This window comes from Manis pentadactyla, chromosome 13 (genome assembly GCF_030020395.1).
Source record: "Manis pentadactyla isolate mManPen7 chromosome 13, mManPen7.hap1, whole genome shotgun sequence".
In the NCBI taxonomy this organism is placed as follows: Eukaryota; Metazoa; Chordata; class Mammalia; order Pholidota; family Manidae; genus Manis; species Manis pentadactyla.
Genome location: NC_080031.1, coordinates 83,093,498 through 83,116,651, shown reverse-complemented (window position 1 = coordinate 83,116,651; position 23,154 = coordinate 83,093,498). Strand labels below are relative to the sequence as shown.

The 23,154-nt window shown below is 40.0% G+C and overlaps 1 protein-coding gene across 1 annotated transcript in view; it reads left to right on the top strand.

The window, feature by feature from the left end:
• LOC118921385 (uncharacterized) overlaps positions 1 to 22,013 on the top strand; it is a 95,719-nt gene extending 73,706 nt beyond the window's left edge. The window contains 3 exon segments of the mRNA XM_057490518.1: positions 1,059 to 4,283; positions 4,357 to 5,507; positions 21,932 to 22,013. Of these exon segments, the coding sequence (XP_057346501.1) occupies positions 1,059 to 4,283; positions 4,357 to 5,507; positions 21,932 to 22,013 (4,458 nt within the window).
• The last annotated feature ends 1,141 nt before the right edge of the window (positions 22,014 to 23,154 follow it).

The window sequence follows — 23,154 nt, the reverse complement described above, 5'->3', positions numbered from 1 at the left end:
CCTCTGTCTGGCAGCCGTCCCGGTCCCGTAAGGGGTCGTGACTGCGGTCGGTAGACGTACTTGGAGCACCGCAGGCTGCAACCCTGGGGGACGCCCCAGGGAGTTTGGAGGGCCAGGGACGCCTGGTGGCCTCCCACCTGTTTTTCCGCAAAAGTGAACCGGATGAGATAGGGTTGGTTTTTGGGCACCGAGAGTATCAGCCCACTGATTCCTTCCGGTTCTTGGTCAGAAATCTGAGGAAGACAAAAAGCGGCCGCTGTGTGTCTTATCTCTGTGTGTCTCTGTTTTATGTGTCCTTTATGTGTCTAATAATTGTTATACTGGCAATGGGACAGTGACGACCCCCCCTTAGCCTGACGTTAGGTCATTGGACAGAAGTGAGAGCAAGGGCGCATGACTTGTCGGTAGAAGTTAAAAAAGGGCTGTGGCAGACTTTCTGTACCTCCGAGTGGCCCACTTTTAACATTGGATGGCCCCCGGAGGGGACTTTTGACCTCTCCACTCTGCTTGCAGTAAAAGCTGTTGTTTTCCAGAATTCAACTCGGGGACATCCGGATCAGCAGCCCTACATTGTGGTCTGGCAAGAATTGGTGGAAAATCCACCGCCCTGGGTAAAGCCCTGGGTGCGAAAGAAAGCAAACTCTCAAGTCTTATTGGCTCAGTCTCAACCTCAGGGAAAAGGGAAAGAGACCACCAAAATACACCCTGACACTCAAGACTTGCTCATGGTTGATGATCCCCCTCCTTACCCTCCTGCCTCTGCCCCGGCGCCTGAGGCCCCGGTGGCCGAGGCCCCAGTGCCTCTGGCCCCGGCACCTCCGATGCCTCTAGCTTCTGGTACCGAGGCATCGGGGCCAGCTCCAGGACCGGCCCAGGGAACTTGGCGGCGCCGAGGGGCCGCATTGGACCCATCAGGAATTTTTCCCCTCAGGTCTTATGGGGCCCCCATTCTCGGGGAGGAAGGAGACCCGCCTTTCCAAGCTCTGCAATACTGGCCATTCTCCTCTGCCGATTTATATAATTGGAAAGCTAACCACCCTCCTTTTTCAGAGGAACCGCAGAGACTAATGGGACTGATAGAGTCCCTGATGTTCTCTCACCAGCCCACTTGGGATGATTGTCAGCAGCTCTTACAGGTACTCTTCACCACGGAAGAAAGAGAAAGGATCCTCCTGGAAGCGCGAAAGAACGTGCCTGGAGCTGACGGACGACCGTCGCAACTCCCTCATGATATAGAAAGGGGGTTCCCACTGACCAGACCCAACTGGGACTTTAATTCTCCAGAAGGTAGGGAGCGACTAACCATCTATCGCCAGGCTCTGGTGGCAGGTCTTCGCGGGGCTGCAAGGCGCCCCACCAATTTGGCCAAGGTAAGAGAGGTTAGTCAGGGAGCCGCTGAGGCCCCCCCAGTGTTCTTAGAACGCCTGATGGAAGCCTTCAGGCGGTATACTCCTTTTGACCCCACTTCTGAGGAACATAGTGCTTCAGTGGCTCTTGCCTTTATTGGGCAATCAGCGCCTGATATTAGAAAGAAGCTTCAGAGACTAGAAGGCTTACAGGATTTGTCATTGAGAGATTTGGTGAAAGAAGCTGAGAAAGTTTATCATAAGAGAGAGACTGAGGAAGAGAAGGAATTAAGGAAGGAAAAGGAAAAAGAAAGTAAAGAGGAAAAGAGGGATAGGAAGCATGAGAGAAATTTAACAAAAATCTTGGCCGCAGTAGTAGAAGGTAAGGGACGCCCGCCCTCTAGTGATAGAACTAGTAAGGCAGGGTACCTGGGCAACCGGCCTCCTTTGGATAAAGATCAATGTGCATACTGCAAAGAGAAAGGACATTGGGTGAAAGAATGCCCTAAAAAGCCACTGCAGAAGCCTCCAAAAAGGGTGTTGTCTCTGCTGGAAGATGAAGATTAGGGAAGACGGGGCTCGGAACTCCTCCCCGAGCCCAGGGTAACTCTGAAAGTGGAGGGGCAACCCGTTGAGTTCCTAGTAGACACCGGTGCTCAACATTCTGTATTAACTAAAGACAAGGGCCCTCTCTCTGGCAAAAAGTCTTGGGTGATTGGAGCTACAGGCCAGAAACAATATGCATGGACCACCCGAAGAGCAGTAGACTTAGGAGTAGGACGAGTAAGTCACTCGTTCCTCATTATACCAGAATGCCCTACGCCCCTGTTAGGAAGGGACATCTTAACCAAAGTAGGAGCCCAAATATCTTTTCAAGCTGAGAAACCTCTGGTGACTAATCAGGAAAATAAGCCTTTGGACTTGAGTATTCTGACCATAAGATTGGAAGACGAATACTGTCTTTTTATGGAACCAGAGCCCTCCCGGATTAGTCAGGAGTGGCTCGACTGATTCCCAGGAGCCTGGGCGGAGACGGCGGGCATGGGGCTCGCCAAGAACCAGCCCCCTGTAATCATAGAACTAAAAGCTTCAGCCTTGCCAGTGACTGTGAGGCAATATCCAATGAGTAAAGAAGCCAGGGATGGAATTAGGCCACATATCCAGAAGCTTATGGAACAGGGAATATTGGTAAAATGTCAATCCCCATGGAACACCCCCTTGCTGCCTGTAAAAAAGGCAGGAATGGGAGATTACCGACCAGTACAAGATTTAAGAGAAGTTAACAAAAGGACACAGGACATTCACCCCACCGTGCCAAATCCCTATAACCTACTAAGCTCCCTGGCCCCAAAAAACATCTGGTACTCAGTTTTAGATCTAAAGGATGCTTTCTTTTGTCTGCGCTTGCACCAGAACAGCCAACCGCTGTTTGCCTTTGAGTGGAAAGATCCCACCACAGGAACTACTGGGCAATTGACCTGGACTCGTTTGCCACAAGGATTCAAGAACTCGCCCACCCTCTTCGATGAGGCTTTACATCAGGACTTGGCTTTCTACCGAGCTTCAAACCCACAGGTAACTTTGCTGCAATATGTTGATGACTTATTGATAGCCGCTCCCACCCCGGAGACCTGCCAAGAGGCCACTGAAGCCCTTTTGACTGAACTTGCCAAATTAGGGTATAGAGCATCTGCTAAGAAGGCACAGATCTGCCAACAACAAGTGATTTATTTGGGATATTCCCTGAGAAAAGGGAAAAGGTGGCTTACTGAAGCCCGGAAGCAGACTGTGACGCAGATTCCGGTCCCCACTACAGCACGCCAGGTTCGCGAGTTTCTGGGGACAGCAGGGTTTTGTAGATTGTGGATACCCGGATATGCTTCCTTGGCCGCCCCTCTGTACCCCCTTACCAAGGGGACAGCCCCGTTTGTTTGGGAATCTGAGCAACAACAGGCCTTTGATGATATCAAGAAAGCCCTCCTCTCAGCACCCGCTCTAGCATTGCCAGATGTAACTAAGCCATTTGTCCTTTTCGTGGACAAACGGAGCAGAGTAGCTCGAGGAGTGTTGACCCAACAATGGGGACCCTGGAAGAGACCTGTCGCCTATCTGTCAAAAAAATTAGACCCCGTGAGTAGTGGGTGGCCTGCCTGCCTGAGAGTAGTAGCAGCTGTGGCCCTCCTAGTTAAAGATTCTGACAAACTAACACTGGGACAAAAACTCACTGTGGTTGCTTCACATGCGTTGGAGAGCATAATCCGGCAACCACCCGAAAGATGGATGTCAAATGCCAGAATGACTCACTACCAGACCTTACTCCTGAGTCGTGATCATGTGGAATTTGCCCCACCCGCCATCCTAAACCCAGCTACTCTGCTCCCCGATTTGGGAAAAGAAGTACTTCATACCTGCCAGGAAATCCTGGCTGAGGAGACGGGGACCCGCCAGGACTTACAAGATCAGCCTTTAGAAGGGCCAGGACTCCTGACTTGGTATACAGACGGGAGCAGTTACATTACGGATGGTAAGAGAATGGCGGGAGCTGCAGTAGTGGATGATAACCGAATCGTGTGGGCCAGTGGACTTCCAAGGGGCACTTCAGCACAGCGAGCAGAGCTCGTCGCTCTGACTCAGGCTCTAAAGATGGCAGAAGGTAAGAGACTTAACGTCTATACCGACAGCCGATACGCTTTTGCCACCGCTCACATACACGGGGCTATTTATAGACAGAGAGGGTTATTGACTTCTGCCGGGAGAGATGTTAAAAACAAACAAGAAATTTTAAATTTGTTAGAAGCCATCCATAGACCTAGAGAAGTGGCAATAATACATTGCCCTGGGCATCAAAAAAGCGACTCTCTAATAGCTCAAGGAAACAGAAGGCCGGACCAAGCTGCAAAACAAGCAGCCCAGGGAATGAATATCTTACCCCTCCAAGTGTACCCGGAGGCCACTTGTATTAAGAGCTTCCAGTATACACCCGAAGACCTCGCTTGTATAAACAAATTAGGGTTTAAAAATTCCTCACCCCACGAGATATACAAGTCTGAAAAAGGGAGTTGTCCTGGCCCAGAGAGAGGCAGAAGAATACTTAAGGCAATTGCATCAATTGACACATTTGGGAGCAAAAAACCTAAAGACCTTGGTTCAAGACTCCCCTTATCATGTTATTGGATTAGGAAAACTGGCTGACGAGGTTGTAAGAAATTGTGTTCCCTGCCAATTAGTAAGTGTGAGTAAAAATCCAGTAACATCCGGGAAAAGACTTCGAGGGGATCGCCCAGGAGCTTACTGGGAAGTTGACTTCACTGAGATCAAGCCTGCTAAGTATGGATATAAGTACCTTCTAGTTTTCCTAGACACATTTTCAGGATGGACAGAGGTGTTCCCCACCAAAACTGAGACAGCTCAGACGGTGTCTAAAAGGATCCTTGAAGAAATATTTCCCAGGTTTGGAATCCCAAAGGTAATCAGCTCCGACAACGGCCCTGCCTTTGTTGCCCAGGTAAGTCAGGGATTGGCCAAGATTTTGGGGATGGATTGGAAATTGCATTGTGCATACAGGCCCCAGAGCTCAGGACAGGTAGAAAGCATGAATAGAACTCTAAAAGAGACCCTGACTAAATTATCCATAGAGACTGGTTTATATGATTGGTTGGTCCCCCTTCCCTTCACCTTATTCCAAGTTAGAAACACCCCCAGCCATTTTAGACTAACACCCTTTGAAATAATGTTTGGAGCCCCGGCTCCACTAAATGCAGCTCACATCCACGTATCCCCTGAATCTGTGACTAATAAGTTTCTGCTTGAAAGGTTACGGGCTCTGGAAGTTGTGCAGAAAGAAGTGTGGGCCTCTATCCGAGAAGCCTATCGGCCAGAGGACATTTCAGTACCTCACCCGTTCCAAGTGGGAGACTCTGTCTACGTAAGGCGACATCGAACGGAAAATCTTGAGCCTCGGTGGAAAGGACCCTTCATTGTCCTTTTGACCACACCTACAGCTGTGAAAGTAGATGGCATCTCTTCCTGGATACATGCTTCACATCTGAAGAAAGCGCCTCAACCAGACCCGGACTGGCGAGTAATTCGAACTGATAACCCTCTTAAATTTCGCTTGTGTAAAAATGATTGTGTCACTAACAATTCTAATTCTAATGACCCAGTTACTTCCCACCTTCCAGAACCCTAACCCCCATGAACCCAGGTTGCTGATATGGCAGGTTTTCTCTCAGACAGGAGAGGCAGTGTGGTCTGTTTCTAAGACTGCCCCCCTTAAGACCTGGTGGCCGTCCCTGCACCCTGATGTTTGCACCCTAGTTGCTGGATTAGATACCTGGGACATACCTAATATACCTTGGAGACAGGCCCACCTAATTCGACCACCAGACTGCGATTATTCTGCAGCCCAGAGTCAGGTTTCCTATGGAGACAGTGGGTGTAGTTATCCCTGAGCACGCAATAGGATAAAAACCACTACCTTCTATGTCTGCCCCCATGACGGACGAACCCACCAACAAGCCCGACAGTGTGGGGGCTTAGAATCCTTTTATTGTAGCTCTTGGGGCTGTGAAACTACGGGTAATGTTTATTGGAACCCCGTGTCCAGTTGGGACCTCCTTAAAGTAGTCCTGAACCACACATCCCCCAACTGTGAGCAGACAGGGCTATGCAACCCCTTAAATATCACATTCAGTGATAAGGGGCGCCAGTATGATGGATGGGTCACTGGACGACAGTGGGGGCTCAGATACTATAAATCTGGATATGATAAAGGCCTCATATTTACTATCAGGCTCAAAGTTGAGACCCTTCCAGCTGCCCCAGTAGGACCCAACGCTGTCTTGCGGGATCAACCGCGTCTCCCAGCCCCAGCCCCAAAACAGGCCCTAGCCCCACCTATGGACTCTGCCACCACTCACTCCGCCTCCACTCTTGGCCGAGTCACCTCCTTTCCTAGCACCGGACAACGCCTTCTCAACCTCCTTGAAGGGGCTTTTCAGGTCTTAAATACCACCAACCCTAACACTACTGAATCCTGTTGGTTGTGTTTCTCTTCTGGGCCGCCTTATTATGAAGGATTGGGATTGTTAGGCAGTTTTAACAGGACAACCCATCACGAGATCTGTAGCTGGGGAAGCCACAAGAAGCTAACTCTGACTGAAGTAACTGGAAGAGGAAAATGTTTAGGTTCAGTCCCCCCCACCCATAAAGCTTTGTGTAATGAAACCATAGCTGTGACCTCCTCAGGTGAAAATGAGTATCTAGTCCCTCCTCCCGAAGGGTGGTGTTCTTGTAACACTGGAGTGACCCCATGTGTCTCTACTTCTGCCTTCAACTCCTCCCACGATTTCTGTATCATGGTTCAGCTGGTGCCCAGGTTGATGTATCATGTGACCTCTCATTCGTAGCTGAATTTGAACCTAGGCATAGATATAGGAGGGAGCCGGTCTCGCTGACCTTAGCTGTGTTGTTAGGGATAGGAGTTGCAGCCGGAGTAGGAACAGGGACAGCCGCTATTATCCAAGGGAACCAACATTATGAGGGACTAAGGACAGCTATTGATGAAGACCTAAAAACCATAGAGCAATCCATTACTAAACTTGAAGAATCTCTGACTTCCCTCTCTGAAGTAGTCTTGCAGAACAGACGAGGGCTGGATCTGCTGTTTCTAAAAGAAGGAGGATTGTGTGCAGCTTTAAAGGAAGAATGCTGCTTTTATGCAGACCATTCCGGAGTAGTAAGAGATTCAATGTCAAAGCTTAGGGAAAGGCTAGACCAGAGAAAGAGAGAACGAGAAGCCGGCCAAGGGCTATTTGAATCTTGGTTCACTAGGTCCCCGTGGTTTACGACCTTGATATCCACTCTGGCTGGGCCCTTACTCATCTTTGTGTTGCTCCTCACTTTGGGACCCTGCATATTAAATCGGCTGATAACTTTTGTTAGAGAAAGAGTGAGTGCCGTTCATGTACTAATGTTGCAGCAACAATATCATTCACTCACCCAACAGGAAGATACAAACATTCCATGATTGGAATGCCCTTAAAGAGAAGTGGGGAAATGTAGAACCTGAAGAATCAAAAGTTAGCATAAGCACAGCCATCTTAAAGGCTCAAACACCATTTTCTAACCTAGAAGGAGAAAAATTACTAGAACTTTGAAAAACAAGTTAGTCAGCCAGTGTTAATTGTAGTGACCTTTAGTTAGCCAACCTCAATCAGTTAAGCTTATCTTGCTAGAACCACCCTAAACATTCCGAAAGTGATTTTATCTAACCAAACCCCCAGGATGAGGCGTCAGCCGAAAATTTATGTGTCTATGAAAAAAAAAAACCCACTGTATTGTGACTGTAGAAAATACTGCCCCTTTGAAAATGCTATAGAAACTTCTGGCTTTGTGTGTTCGGGGTCCTCGTTGAGACCCGCTGCGTCGGGCTAACACATGGACCCCAGCTAGCTGGCCTCTGAATAAATTCCTCTTGCTTGTTGCATCAAGAGACGCCTTCCATGAGTGATTTGGGGCGGCGTCCTCCTCTGGGAGAATCCAACAGTATTATTCTGTAAGAATTATTATAGACACTTATTAAGTAGAGTAAAATGTCATGAATATTTATCAGTGAGAGCATATATTAGTAAAAATTAATAATAGTTATAAAATATGAATTTAAAATCCTGTTATGTCATGAAAAACAAACAAACAAACAAACTGGAAAGTGGAAGTGGTTAGGAGGAGAGTGAAAACATGCTTATTTCCCAGGCTTTTATGATTGGCTGGCGGCAGACAGTTGATTTTTTTCCCTTCATATTCAAAGTAGAGAAATAACATTTTCAAGTATTACAATATAAATGAATAACACTTGATTATTCCAAATGTTATGTTTTCCAAAGTGAATAACAGAAAAGATGTCTTTCACATAAAAAAGAAGCAAAAACATTTAAAAACTAGAAAGTCTAAACGATAAACAAAGACCAGATTTAATGTGCGTAACAGTAATTACATATTAATATTAGAAAGGGAAGTTAAAAGTTCTCAAATCCTGTTTTAAAGCAAAGTTAATTGGCATAGGTTAATAGTAAAAATATTAAAAAGAGATATATAAGATTAATATATGAAAGCAAAAATTATTACGAGTCTAATAGAAACTTTAACTGCAAATAAAAAATTATTACGTTAAACCAAACAGGACATTGTACAACAGTGAAAAAAATGTGAAATTCAGTAGAGCATTTATGGGTCAAATACCATATTACACAAAGTAGCTATAAACTCAAAAATTTGAACAGTTACAGATTCAAAAAGTTATCATAAACACAATTTTACTGTGAAATTTTAACTATTTTTCTGTCTTCAGTAAGTTTGCCAACATTATTATATTTTTGTAGATATATTTTAATAGTATTATCATTATTATTAGAGTAGTTAATAGTTGGGTGTTACATTTTATAGCCAAAAGAAAAATAATCTTTTTTTAAAATTCCAGGTTGCTATTTATAAATAAAATAAATAAATTTAACTACAATCAAAACTTCCAAATTTTTAAATAATAAAAATATGAACTGTATGTCATCATAATATTAGAGCATTATAGTATAAATTCAACAGCAAAAAGGAATATAATTACTAAAGAAAATAAAACATCAAAAATTAAAGAAAATAAATAGAAACTAAAATTAGAGAAAATGTAAAATTGATGATAGAAAAATATCTAACAAAACGTGGATGACATCACATTAATAATTGATAATAGTTTGTAACTTTAAGAATTTAGATTATTAACATGAAATATTGAGGCCAAATTATCTTAACTCTGGCTGTATATTAATTTGTATGAAGAATACCCCCTTAGGCTGGTTAAATTAGAAACTCTGGCAATGGGTCATATCATCCATGGGTTTGTTGTTTTTTTAAATAAATGCAAGGGTTGTTTCTAATGGGCAGCAATGGTTAAGAAATACTACTCAAAATATCCTAACATTAGCAAAAAACAAAGAAAATTCCATAATTTAAAGAAAGGGAATAATGAAAGCAAAGGAAAGTTTATTAGACAACGAAAAATTTTTGAAAATTAGAAAACAAAAAATAATATAATTGAGAAATCTATATGCTCCTCATAGAAAGATCAGCAAAACAGATAAATTTCTCAAGAATCCAATTGATAAAAAGAGAAAATAGCAATATTCCAATTAAAATGAAGTAGTATTAAAAATAAATACATAGTCAAAGGATATATTATTCTAAAAGATTTCATAAAGGCATTTGATCAGATGCAGTACCTATTTATTTTAAAATTAAATTATGTATAAAATGTTAGCATACACATATTTATTAATGTGGCAGTTGAGAAATCAACATACAAAAGTAAATAACATATTTACCTATTAAAAATGAATGCTTTTTCTACCTACCACTTCAGCATTTTATTAAAAATAATAATAATAATAAGGGAGAAATGTGGGATTCACATATAAATCAAGTATAAAAATCAAACGAATATTCATATTTGACCTGATTGTTTATAGTTCATAATGCGTGATCAAAACCAAAAGTTTCTGTGATGTACTGCCCTTGCACTGTTCACCATGTAAGAACTTATTCACTATGTAAGAATTTGTTCTCCATGTAAGAACTTGTTCTTTATGCTTCAGAAGATTGGAGACTGTTGAGAATTAGGCTTGGGGTTGATCAATGAAATGTGCATTGAGTCCCCTATACAGAATTTTATTGTTGTTAACAGCCATTTGATCAATAAATATGAGAGATGCCCTCTTAAAAAAAAAAAAATTAAATTGAAGGATGGTTGAAAAAAAAAATGAATGCTTTTTTAAATCTCCTTTTAAAATTCCAACTACAAAGCAATAAAGATGAGAGGAAATGTTTAAGAATTACATGAATAAAAATATAAAAATTCACTTGTAAACCAGAGAAAACCTGCAAATTTGAGAATACCCCTTTGTTTCTGGATAGGAAGACTTAATGTTCAAAGAAATGAAAATGTCCTCAAATTAATCTATAAACTTGACATAATTCCAATGAAATTATTGTTAAAAATGAAATGATTTCATTCCATTTGAAAAAGATAAAACAAAAATGTGAGACTGCAGCAGAATAATAATAAGATAGGAGGATATGGTCTCAGATATTAAACATATGAAATTACAGTAAAGTAAGACCAACAAGGTATAGTATCTGAAAAATAGGTCCTCACTGGAACAGAAAAGAATGTCCAGGGTAGTTGTGATTTATGGCACCTAATAAAGCTGGCGTCTCAAGTCAGTGAGAAACCTTTAATAAAATTTTATGTTTTTCTCTCATACATTAAATTCCTTGTGAACTGTACATGTGATTATACAAATTTTAAAAATGAATATAAATAGCATGTTGGGAATATTTAACTGATCACTGTGGGAAAATAACTTTCTAATCTTAAAAGCAAGAGTGGTTTGTGATTTCATGTAGAATGGATAAACTGACACAAGAGAGTTGATTGTACCCTATCAAGAAAAAGACATAATTTAAATTCATAATTTGAAAGCCCGTCAAGGAACTAGTCACAACCAGTTGAATTCAAGTAAATGGCAGGCATCTCTGAGAAAATGTTTTGCCTTTTGCAGAGGAAAGAAAAGGTGGCAAAGCCGTTATGATTTCACTATGGAAACAGGTATAAAAACATGATTTAATAAAGGCTATTAATGTAAACAAGACTCTGTAAAAAAAAACAGCTAAATGGCCAAGAAACTAGAATTCACAGAAAATATATTTTTCAAAGTCAGGATTCAATGGCAGAGAACAGAATACACTCTGGTTATGGTTTGAACAGAAAGAACCTTGATGACTGTGCACTTAAGTCACATGCTAAATGTTTAGAACTGTTAGAAACAAGTTAAGTTGGGCTTTTAGGAATGGCCCCCAAAGCTATACTCCAGACCTGAGCCAGGAGCTGCATCTTCTATGATCAGGAATCTGCCTAATTGCAAAGTTTCATCAGTGACTGCTGAAGTCACCACGTCACCATTCTGAAGTCCAAAAGCAAACAGGAATTGACTGTTACAGCATCCAGCATTAGAACAGTTGCATGTCTGCCGTCATCCATACCTGGAGATGAGACACCCCATACCTGTGACGCCATGAAGCCAATGTCTATACATTACAACCACTGCTAATATTTCCCCAGGAAAAATAATTCCACCCAGATATTTGCCATAAAAAGAGCAACAGGAGTGAAATCTGTGTCTCCCTTCTAACTTACAAATTTGGAATACATCTGAGCGAAAGATCCCAGTTCCCTCCTAGCCACAACCAAGGCTTGCCGAAGAGTCTGGAAAATAGTTTTTAGCTTCTCATTCTCTGTGAAAGAGGCTTCTCCACTAGAAGACTGGATGGGTGGGTAGCACCATTTCACCATAGAGACTGTCATGTTTGTGCTGGGCCTTAAGGAGAAAGTAAGAATGTGTCAGCAGGACAAATTGTAAGATCTTAGGCAGAGAAAGCAATGTTTATAACAAGAAAGAAAGAAAGAAAACGAAAACAAATGGGAAGTTTATTTTCTTGAAGCATGAATACATTGGGTAACTGAAAAATGTTCATGTCGATGGGTGGGTGGGGGATGGAAGGATTTCAAATAGCATTTTATAGTGATTAGTTTTTGCCTTAGGAGAAATGCGGAGCTGATGAAAATCTTTAAAACTAAAAAAGTATCAAATCCTACTTTTTAAAAAAACTATTAGTGGTTTTCATGTTCTTCCTGCAGGGATCTTGATGCACTCACATATATTTTAGTTCCCCAACATGAAATTCAGGCCATAATATAGAAAAAATGCACAACATATGTTTGTCACTGTTCCAAATGTCATAATGACCAAGCATTTAGAACAACAACAAAAGCTTAAAGTAGCTGGACGGAGGCTTGATGGGATATGCATATGTGGGATAAATTGCAGAATTCCTAGAATCTCCTGCCTAGCCTTAGTCTATTTACATATCAATAGTTGCTTACCTCTGCAGCCTCCTGCAGCCTTCATGTACACACGGTGGAGAGATAATAGCCATTCTCTCCTCTGCTCTGTTCCTGGTACATAATTGGTCTGGTGTCTGCCAGTCATCAAGGACCCGTCCACGGAGTTCTTCCCAGAGAGATGCGCAGGAATTGGTGTGCTGAGAGGGCAGAGTGTGAGTGTCAGCCCGGGAGATGGATGGGGCTGGGCCTAGCTAGTGGATTCCAGCAAGTTGTGAGCAATATAAATGGTTTCTCCTAGCCTATCCTTTCCCCTGACTTATTTCGGTTTCACTGGTTTCATAGGGGATTCACCCCCACCCAGAAACATCCTTCTACCTGGAGTGACAGCATATTTTTCAGCTTTCTGTATTAAATGAGCTCAGGAAAGAGAACCATGAACCAATCACAAAAATTCCTTAGGAAACCAAGTTTGGGCATGACTGAGTTAAACACATTCTCATGGCTTATTGCAAAATGTTCAGTTTTTATAAACTGATATATAATTTGAATCTTCATGTTGATATTATGCACCATTTTTCACAATTATTTTACAAAGCATATTTTCTGATAGCATTTTGGAGGACAAGTGTTTCATGGAACAGACTGGATATACTTACTGAAACTCATTGACGTTCTCAATTATTTTCAGACTTCTTGTGAAATACTATACTTTAAAAATTTGAATTAAGTCACCATTTGGTTTATCTTTGGATATTTGTGTTTCTTTTTAATGTGCTTCCCTTGGACATTTAAAAATCCAGGCAGTTCTTCATTTAACTGGGCAGCTAGAAGGGAAAGATAGCATGCACAATTAAATTTGTAGATTATTTTTTAAAACATCTTTCATCCATTTTCTTTACACCTCCCCACATACCAAACATTGATGGGAGCCATGCTACTCAAGCTGTGTAGTGAAGCTCAGGCTGGAGGAAGACCCCTGCAAAGCAGGGGCCTTCGCAGCTGGCTCCCCGTTACCTACCTTTATTTTGTTATTCTCCATTATACTGTTGGCTTTGCTTTTGCTTCCATTTTTGCGAAGGTTTGAGCTAACCTTTGATAAGCAGCATGGAAAAGATGAGAACATAAGTTTCCCAGAAGCTTTTCAGGACAGTGCTCCTGAAGGATGGAACACGCAGGGGCCAGACAGTGATCTTGGCATAAAATACCGAAACCTACAGTTAGTTAGTCAAACACTGACTACCCCAGCTCCACCTAAGCTGGAATGCCCCCCCTTTGCTTTCAATGCTGATGAAGTTACTGTTGAAGAGTTTTATAGGAAAATTAGAGAAATAGAGTTATGGGGGAATTCTGAATGGAATAACCCTGACAATCAATCTTCTCATGTTTTCTTCCATCTGCTACTTCTATAGCTTCTCTTCTTCCGTCCTAATTAGAGCCCTTTACTAGAATTCGTGCCTCATACTTGAAATTACCAAGTACCATAATTCTTCCAGGTGGTAAAGATACCTCAAGACAAGTGCTGGGCATAGAAGCCACGGGGCATAAATCTGCAAAGAAGTAAAAAGCTAATCTTTTCAAAGAATACTGCTTCACTCTCACTTACCAGCTTTACATCTCCCTGTATGGCCCCGGAAGATGGCTGGTTAGCCAGAGACGGGTAAGATTCCTCAAGGGAGGAACAACCTAAGACAGGCACAGTTGCAGGGGGGCCATTAGGTGAGAAAATGGGGGTCAACAGAGGTGAGGCTTAGAACCTCACCCCCCAGTGTTGAGAGAAATTTTCTACACCCATGGATGTTTTGTTGCCCTTGTCTAACTTGGATTAATACCTAGTCTATAGGCACAAACCTGATTATCTACATTTGCCTTCTTACAGCACTAAATCATGCTTTCTGTCTTTATCTTGCATCTACCTATAAATGAATAATCATATCTGATCTGAGTGTTTATAGTTCCTCATTTGTGATCAAAACAGAAACAGTTTCTATGATATGAATGCCCTTGCATTGTTCACCATGTAAGAATTTGTTCAGTCCCTACAGTAGAGACCATAGAGACCTGCATATTGTATATCAGGGAAATTTCAGTATCTGCCCAGAGGAAAGAGAAGTATGGATAAGGAAATTTATTTTGCTGCCTGTGCCCTATGAAGGGGTATATGATGAAGATATACATTTTTGGTTTTAGATTGATTATAAATTTATTAAAGCCTCAAGAACATCTTTGTGGGAAAAGATCCTAGCTAACTGTGGCAGTAAGTGACCTGTATTTCACTCTGAGCTGATAGACACCATAGTCACTGCTACATGCTGCATGCTTCTGTGGTCACATGCATTACTTAGAAACAAGAAACACAATAGAGTACATGTTGCTAAGAAAAGTTTAGGTCAAGAACAGAAAAAGATCACCTGTCTAACACTTGGCTAACCATGTATAGATTAGAAAGAAATAGAAAGAAAAAAGCTTGCATATACTTATTAATCAAAAGAACAAATAAAAAATAATCAGATCCTTGTGCAAAATGGTATAAATAAAGCTGTCATCGGCACTTTGTCGAGAGACCTCCTCCAACTGACTGCGTCCTATCTCTCCATACGCTGACTCCATCCTGCACCTTCGGGCATCCCACCCCTTGGCTGGAGCTGGGCTCCAGTAAAACATCTTATTCTAAGGAATGGTTAACAATTTGTAAAATGTACAGTCTCTCCTCTCTTATGCTTACTAGGATTGAAAAAAAACGGCTATAGATGTCTGAGAGGCAGGAAATTGGATAAATGAAACACAAGTCCTGAAAACCCATAGGTGACATTGATCTTAATTATTTTAAATTATTAAGAATGCTAATTTAAATAAACAAAAACATGTAGACTTGATATTTTAGCAGATGTCAAAACAAAAACTGCTAAACATTCACTGAACAAAATTAAATAATCAAGGAAGACCTTGTTCAAGGTTGTCCCAATAGGGTGGAGAGGCCAGAATTCAGTCTGAGTTCAACTCTGCTTGAAACACAGAACTGAAGAGATTTTAAAAGCCTACCTGGGAGATGATAGGACATCTCTTTTTGCTTATTGGCTTTACTCAAAAGAAAAGTAAACTTTCTCTTATTTTCATGACAGTAGGTAATTTTACAACTTGGAGCAAGTCAGTCTGCCAGAGTCAGGCTCCTGTACTCTATCCCCCAACCCAGACACTGGGAGACGGGGGCTCTATCTTCCCGAATGATTACACTTCAGATGTCCTCTAGAAAGACAAGCCTAGGCTGTAAAACTTACAAGAAGCCTTTAAAAAAACTTACATCTATAGTTCTATAGTGGCAGTGAAAGGATTTATAATTAAATGTTTTCTACAGTAAATGTTCAAAGAGAGGTCAGGAGTCCATTGTCTGGAAAAGCCTGTCCAAAGTTTAGTCAAGCTGAGGAGAAGATTAAGACTCTCTTGGGCACAAAATATAGCCAGAGATGTTGGATGTAAGATTTTCTGGACATTTTCACAGTATTGTTTGAAATGTGTGCAATACCAGATATGCAATCAGATATACCAGGTATATATCAGGAGAATGTATCCTCTCAGGGACTGGACTAAACTAGTATTTTTAATCTCTTTCTGCTTCCAGAAAGTCTGTTCACTGAAAAGCAGAGTAATAAGAGATATAGTTTCATGCTTGTTCTTTGAAATTGCTCTCTAAGAAAGTAAAAAATGTAAAAACTGTCATAATCCTAAAATACGCACAAACACATTAACTACACATTAATACTTAACTCTTCTATATTTTAATGTGCTCACAGTAGAAAATATACATAAAATGTATTTTTCTCTCCTATCACTTACTATGGGTTCCTAATTTCTCTGTACCTTAGTAGCCAGTAGTTACAAATGTGGCCACATTTCGTGGTTCCTGGCATCTCCTTCATTGCTACTCTTCAGACTAAACACTTTGGGAGTGGTCAGGGTTATTTCACATGTACTCATGGGAAAGGTTGGCCATCTTGTGACTTTTTTTTGCACATATTCTGCTTCTGAGCTTTCCTTTCACTTCTGCTGGTTTCATTGCACATTCAAGGCTGTTCCCCATCAGCTGGTTGCTGCTACTATTTCACTCAGGCACTGTGATCTTAACCAGGTCTCTTGATAATAATGCCCTAATGCTCTCAAGGTAATGTTGCTGATTAACTGGGTTTTGTGATTCTTTCTTCTTTTTTGCATATAATCTTTTTTAGAAGATTATGAACCTTTTGCTGCATGTACAGTTATGTATTACAGAGTTGTGAGTTAAGATTTTCCATATTTATTAGTTCTTCTCATAGGGGCTCACTGAGAAGTCCATGATGGAATGAATAGTAGAATGACTGCCCTTCTCAGCATTCTTCCCTCTGTCCGCCCCGAAGCCTTATGAGCGTGCTATGCCTGTCGCATCTGGCTCTCCCTCCTTTTGGGATGAGTTCTTTCCAAGAGTCTCATTAGATACTTGTGCACACAAGTTTTTGATTAGACAACCCATACATTTTCTTGTCTATCCTCAGACATGTCTGATTTCTAGTTTAGTTTTAATCTGGGATTTATAATATTTGATTCTTGCTAATATAGATTCATTTGCTCACTCTGTTCTTCTCTTTCAGGCTTAAGTTCCATTAATATAGGTGTCTCAAATTGTGGTCTCTAAAATGTAGTCACTTGAAGAATGTTTAAGCTTCAGCTTTTACTTTATATAAATACTGCACACAATTTTCAGAAATAATTATAACTTTGATATTTTGTTCAATGTACAAGAAAGTCATGGCTTATGTACTTGCCCACCTGCATTTACAGACCATACTATTTTGCTGTTTTTTTAACAAAGTGTCATTTTGTGTAAACCTAGGAATCTGGCTACACTAGTGAACTAACTAGACTATATTTCTTGTCCCCATGAAGAATATATATAATAAATATACATGTGCATGTGTGTATATTTGTGTACATATGTATATAATTTCTAAATGAAAAAATTAAGAAAATATTAAGAATCTGTCTTCCACATATATGCCGATTACTCTCCATTGCTTCTTCTGATCCTATTGTTTTCATAAATACAATAAAATTTTGCATTTCCTTATAATTGCCTGTGACAAGTCCTTCACTCCCAGTGTGGGCTCCTTTTACAGAAACTGTCACTTAATCTTTGGAGAAAAAATATAAAATTGTTCTGTTTTTTCTAAATAGAAATTAATGGCAAGGAGGCAAGACAGTGAAAAAGATTTTAGATCTAAGAATCCTGGCTACCATTTTTTATATATGTCACTCAGTAATGGAGTAACTACTTGATTAATATAAATCTGTTTCCTCATCTGTAAAATTCAGCCAGTAATAATTTCTTGAAAGGGTTGTTACAAGAATCAAAGAGCATGATAATTGTGAGTGGGGGTGATGTTGAACTTGAGACTTAGGTGTGAGCACCTAAATAATTGGTTATATTCCCTTGCTACTGTAGCACTCAAAATTAAGACTGACAATTTGCAAATCATACTTCTCAAATCAACTTCATAAAATTGGTAAAGTTTACATAGATATGGCCTCACCAAATTTGAATCCTCTATTCTTCAATACCTCTCATACTTAAATTTTAAATAAAACACTTGTCATACTGTCTCTCCTGTATATGTTTGTTATCCTCTTATCTCATGTCTCTGCTATGGTATGACCTCCTCATTGTATAAATATATTGAGATTCTCTCTGGGCTCTAAAGAGTGCCTAGGAAAGGGCTTTGCCCAAAGTACATTCTTAATAAGTAATTTCTGTGTTTTTGATTTGTAGATGTAGCCTTGTAAGTTCACATAGTTCTCCCCCAATAACATATTTTTAAAATGATAAAAGTATGCCTTATTTTAATAGTTTGTCAGGAAGAATAGATCATTCACCTTTAGAAGGTATTTCCAAGTTTTATTTTCCTCAGTTTAGCTTTTAATTGTCAGTATTGCCAAATGCATGAAAACATAAATCTCATTTCTTTCCATATCCCCAGGTATGTCTTAAATATATTGCTCCTGTTGTAAGGACAACCAAGATAAATTATATGGTATCATTATGCATGACAGAGCACCGGAGCACCAGTGAGCCCAGTGCACTCAATTTCTGCATGTCCTTTATGAGCTTCCACACACAGAAACAGAGGATTTATATACTCAGAAAGAGTTATGTATCCCAACCATATATGCATTCTACCCTTTTTAAAAGTGATACAGACTCTTTTTTAAAGAATACAGACTTTGCCACGTGCAGCCTCATCAACAGTGGATCTCAGTATAAATAAACCACCAAGGAGATCATGTTGTCAGGGTGTTCACTTCAATAAGTAATAGCACTCATAGGGAAGAAATCCTTAAAAAGTTTCCAGATATATCAGATGCATATTAGAATAGCTGGGAGAAATGATAAACAGTGACTACCATTTTATTTCAATTTAGCCAAACTAGAAAACTCTCTCTGGAAAACAGTCCGATTTTGGAAGCTATGGGTTTCAGATTTGGATTCCATTCCTCCTCCCTACCTAGAAGGTCATTTCAGCAAGTTCTTTATGATACTATGTCCTTTTTTATCCCTCCCATAAAGCCAGGATTGCGAATTGGGTTTATCTTCCACTAAGCGGACAGGAAAAAGTCAGAGGAGGAAGTAGGTTTTAGTTTTCTATGTAAAGTCACTGACTGGTAATAACATAAAGGGTACATAAATTTAGACTTCTTGGGCTGTCACTGATGCCAGGGTTCTTGTTTGCAGAGTCAAAGAATGAACTTGGCAAACACCCAAGGTAGAAGAGTGAGGGAGAGGCTTTTATTGAGAGATACAGTGAGAGGACAGAGCTCCTGGCTCAGGCCAGGAGGGGACAAGAGAGCCGCGGGTGGTGTGTTGTCTAGGGGATTTATAGGCAGTGAGGATTTTTGCGAAATGATAAAGGACTTAGGGTATGGACTTGTTAATAGCGGTTTTAGGATGTTTGTTTTTGATGAGAGATTAAGTCCGTTTTAGCATGCTAAAGTGAGGTCTCTGCCCTATATCAGTATGATTACCAAAAGCAGCATAATTGATTGTCTTAAAGATCCCATTATTGTTTTCATCCCTTCTCATATACTGACCATACCCATCCAATCTTTCAACAATAGCAACAATAACCAAAGGTGGTGAGAAAATTACCAAAAAGAAAAATAAAAAGCCTTGAGATTAAAAGAAAAAAAATGAGGTTTGTGGGTAAAATTGCACCACTTCCAGAATCTCTCTCCTGGCCTTAGTGCATCTCCATATCAACAGGTGTTTCCAAGGGGTGGCGAGAAGTAGTCCATCTCCATATCAGTAGGTGATTACACAGCTAGGGCTTATCTGGATGCAAAGGTTGGGTGGGGCTCTTCTTAGGAGAGCCGGGATGCAGGAGACACGGGAGAGCAGAGGTGGACAACCGCTTGTAAGAAATAAATGGGTTTTTCCCACTTTATTTCTCGCTTTGACTGACGTCGGTCTCAAAGGTATCTTGTCCTGGAATTCTCCCCCAGACTTAGTTTTGTTGGTTTCATTGTGACATTCCACCACAGATCTACATTACACCAGGACATAAGGAGGAAAGAAGTGGATATTGTCTAGGTTAGAGCAAACCGGGAACTGGGGTTTGCTAGCAGAGATATCAGCTCTGAGAAAGCTCTCTTGCCATTGCTTAAGCAGTTGCTGTACTTTCAGGGAAGCCACAGAGGCAGACTGAGAATTAGGAGAAGCAGCCAAAATTTATACACTGCTATCACCATGTTCTTTAATTCTGATTACCTTTTAAGATTTCATTATTACTCCAGTTCTGCAGAGTTGATAAGGAGTTGCAGGCTCAGAAAAATAAGAAGAAATTTTCAAAGTCACATACCAATTATTTTTATGTCCTCCTGGTTCTCTTAATAGCACAATCCAAGATGTCCCTAATATGTTACACAAGAACATTGTTTTTTTAAAATTCATTGAGCATATAAAGATATAGCTGTAAGTAAACAGTTATTATTTAGAAAAAACATATATATATATACATATAAAATGTACCAACTGCTTTTGTGAAAGGATGTGAGATAGCCTTTCCAAATTAAACATAATATCAAAGATGTATATTTTAAAAATAACCTGATGAAAAAACAGAGAAATAGATAACAAAAATATCTTAGGTATTATTGAAATAGTACATTAATTTAGGTTCTCAGTTTTCTAAATGCTAGATCAAACACTCTAGTTGTGTTAAAAGAAAATGTACAAGCTCACACATAGAGGAATATTTCTTTCTACTACTAAATTCCAAGAGTATATTGTTTTTATCTTTATTGAGAAGACACTGGATATAACAAAAAATGGCATCTACTGTAAATTTGCCAAAAGATTTGTTACTAAAATTACATTTGTGGGTAAAATTGTGACATTTCCAGAATATCTGGCCAGGCTTTAGTACATTGGCATATCCTCAGGGGTGGAGAGAAGTTCATCTCTGTATAAATGGGTAATTAATTACCTGGGCAACCGAGGGTGTGTCTGAACCTGAGAGCTTAAAGGGAGGGCTGGCTGGCTTGCTTCTTCTGGAGCAGAGGAGAGAGACGGCTCTATACTGCAGTGTGTAAGCAATAAATGGGTTTTAAACTTAATTTCTCCCTTTGACTGATTTTAGTTTTTAGAGGTATTTTGCCCCCGGATTTCCTCTCCCTGGACCTAGAACGTTTATTTTTTTGTCTAGATATAAACATAGAGTCCAAGATACAAATAAGGCAAGCCAGTTCTTGGGATGTTAAGATTATATGACCTCATCCTATTTCTTTAGATTATCTAATTCCACATTTCCTAAAATGGCCTATAGGAAAACAAGCTTAGCAGGATAACAGTAGGGGGTTTTTGTTAAAAAGCATTCCAAGATAAATAAGCTTGTAAGTTCTGGGTCAAATTTACTTTCGGGTAATCAGATCTTTAGTGGTGATAGTGGATACTTAAATTTTCAGGAGGTAATTATTGTGTGCAGATTTCCCAAGATCATTTGACCATTCAGCATCATCATGGAACATCTTTTGGAAATCTGCTTTGAAAAGTAAAGATCTGATTTAATACATGTAGAATATAGGCAATCTAGAGCGTTAACCACACATTCATTATGATTTCTCTGTAAGTGCTAAATTACAGCACAGTCATGGTTGTGACCCGCGTAATAATACTGTGCATTGTTAATTAAATTATGCTCCAGATCCTTTACTTACCAGATATATATGCTTTACAAAGGAGAAAGAAACACACTTGCTTCATAATCTCACTTTATTTCCTCAAGATCGAGGATGATGGAGTCCAGACATTTAGTCTTCTTAATTAAAAAAAATTTTAGACCTTTGTAATCAGGTATTTTATCAACTATCTGCTTGAGACAAAAGAATTCTGAGACATATGATGTGGAAGAGATCATTTCATCTTGAGAAGTTGTAAGGGTAGGATTATCTCTTCCATATTGTATGAACCAGAATTATTTTTCTGTTGTGCAAACAAACCTTGAATGGGTAGTTTACAAAGATAAAGATTTATTTCTTCCTCACATTATTTACTAGTTAGTTATAGGGTGAGTCTCCTGCAGTTCTGCTCTGCGTGTGTCTGTGCTTCCCGTTCTAGGATGCAGACTGAAAACAAAGCCCCCATCAAGTGCATGTCCTGCTTCACGATGACACACATCACTCCTGCTCAGCCGTGGTGAGAGCCGTTAATGTGGCTGCTCCTGACACCAGTGCGCAGAGAGGCCACTTCTAGGGAGAAAGCTGAGGTGGGGAGAGGTATTTGCCTTCTTGTAGGGAGGCACAAACTTTTTACAAATGAGTTGTTAACTTTGGTGAAGTAACATTTATCATAGGAAAAAGCAGTTTGTTATTGTTTTGTACCATGTTCAAGAAGGCTTTCACAACTCCTGCTTTGTATGTGTTATCTTTTTTGTAATGTATTTCTAGTTATAGTGCATGCTCCAATCAGTTATGAGTTTTTACACTCAATATGTCAATTTTATTGCAGTGTATTATGATATACAATAACATTTGTTATCTTGAACATTTTTTCCTGATAAATTTGAAATGCCAACCTTTCTTTTGTTAATTTCTGAATACAAATTTTAGGCTTTTAAATTTCACATTGTCATATTTGTGTAATTCTTAGTAATATAGTATTTGTCTACTTACTACCTTATTACTGTATGCTTTTGTGTATGACTATAAAATTTTGTATTTACTTTTTGCCTTTTCTATATTTTCCCATAATATTCTTGAATCCTTTGCATTTTTTTCTCCAGTAAATTTTAGAATACTCTGGTTGTTAATCACTAAAATGTCTTGGTAAATCTTTGATTACAATTGCAATAATGTTACAGAATAATTTCAAGAGAAATTATGTTCCATTCATCTCATATTTTTTTTGGAATATATTCCCAGTTTGGAGAATGAGCAAAAGAACAAAATATTACAATGGGCCTAGAATCTTATAGACAATATTTTAAAATGATAGATGATTAATCAATATATTAGACTTTATGATGGCCATGGAAATGGGTCGCTCCGGTCCCTAGGTGGGGGACATAATTTAGTGACTTCTCTAGGTGGTTGCTCCCTTCACACTGTGGATGCACATCCCACAAGCACCTTACAGACAATGACTGAGCATTGCAGTCATTGTAAGGAGGCCTATTGCAGCAAGATATGGAGTCTTCCAATGGCTAACTCATAGGAAGACCAATTGTCCTAGCCAAAAATTTCCTCAAACTTGGTTACTGCAGTCTGGAAATGTTCCCCTCTTCTGTAGGTGCAGACTCGCATCGTGGTTTGAAGGCTCTCTCCTGTTCCCATCCCCAAATT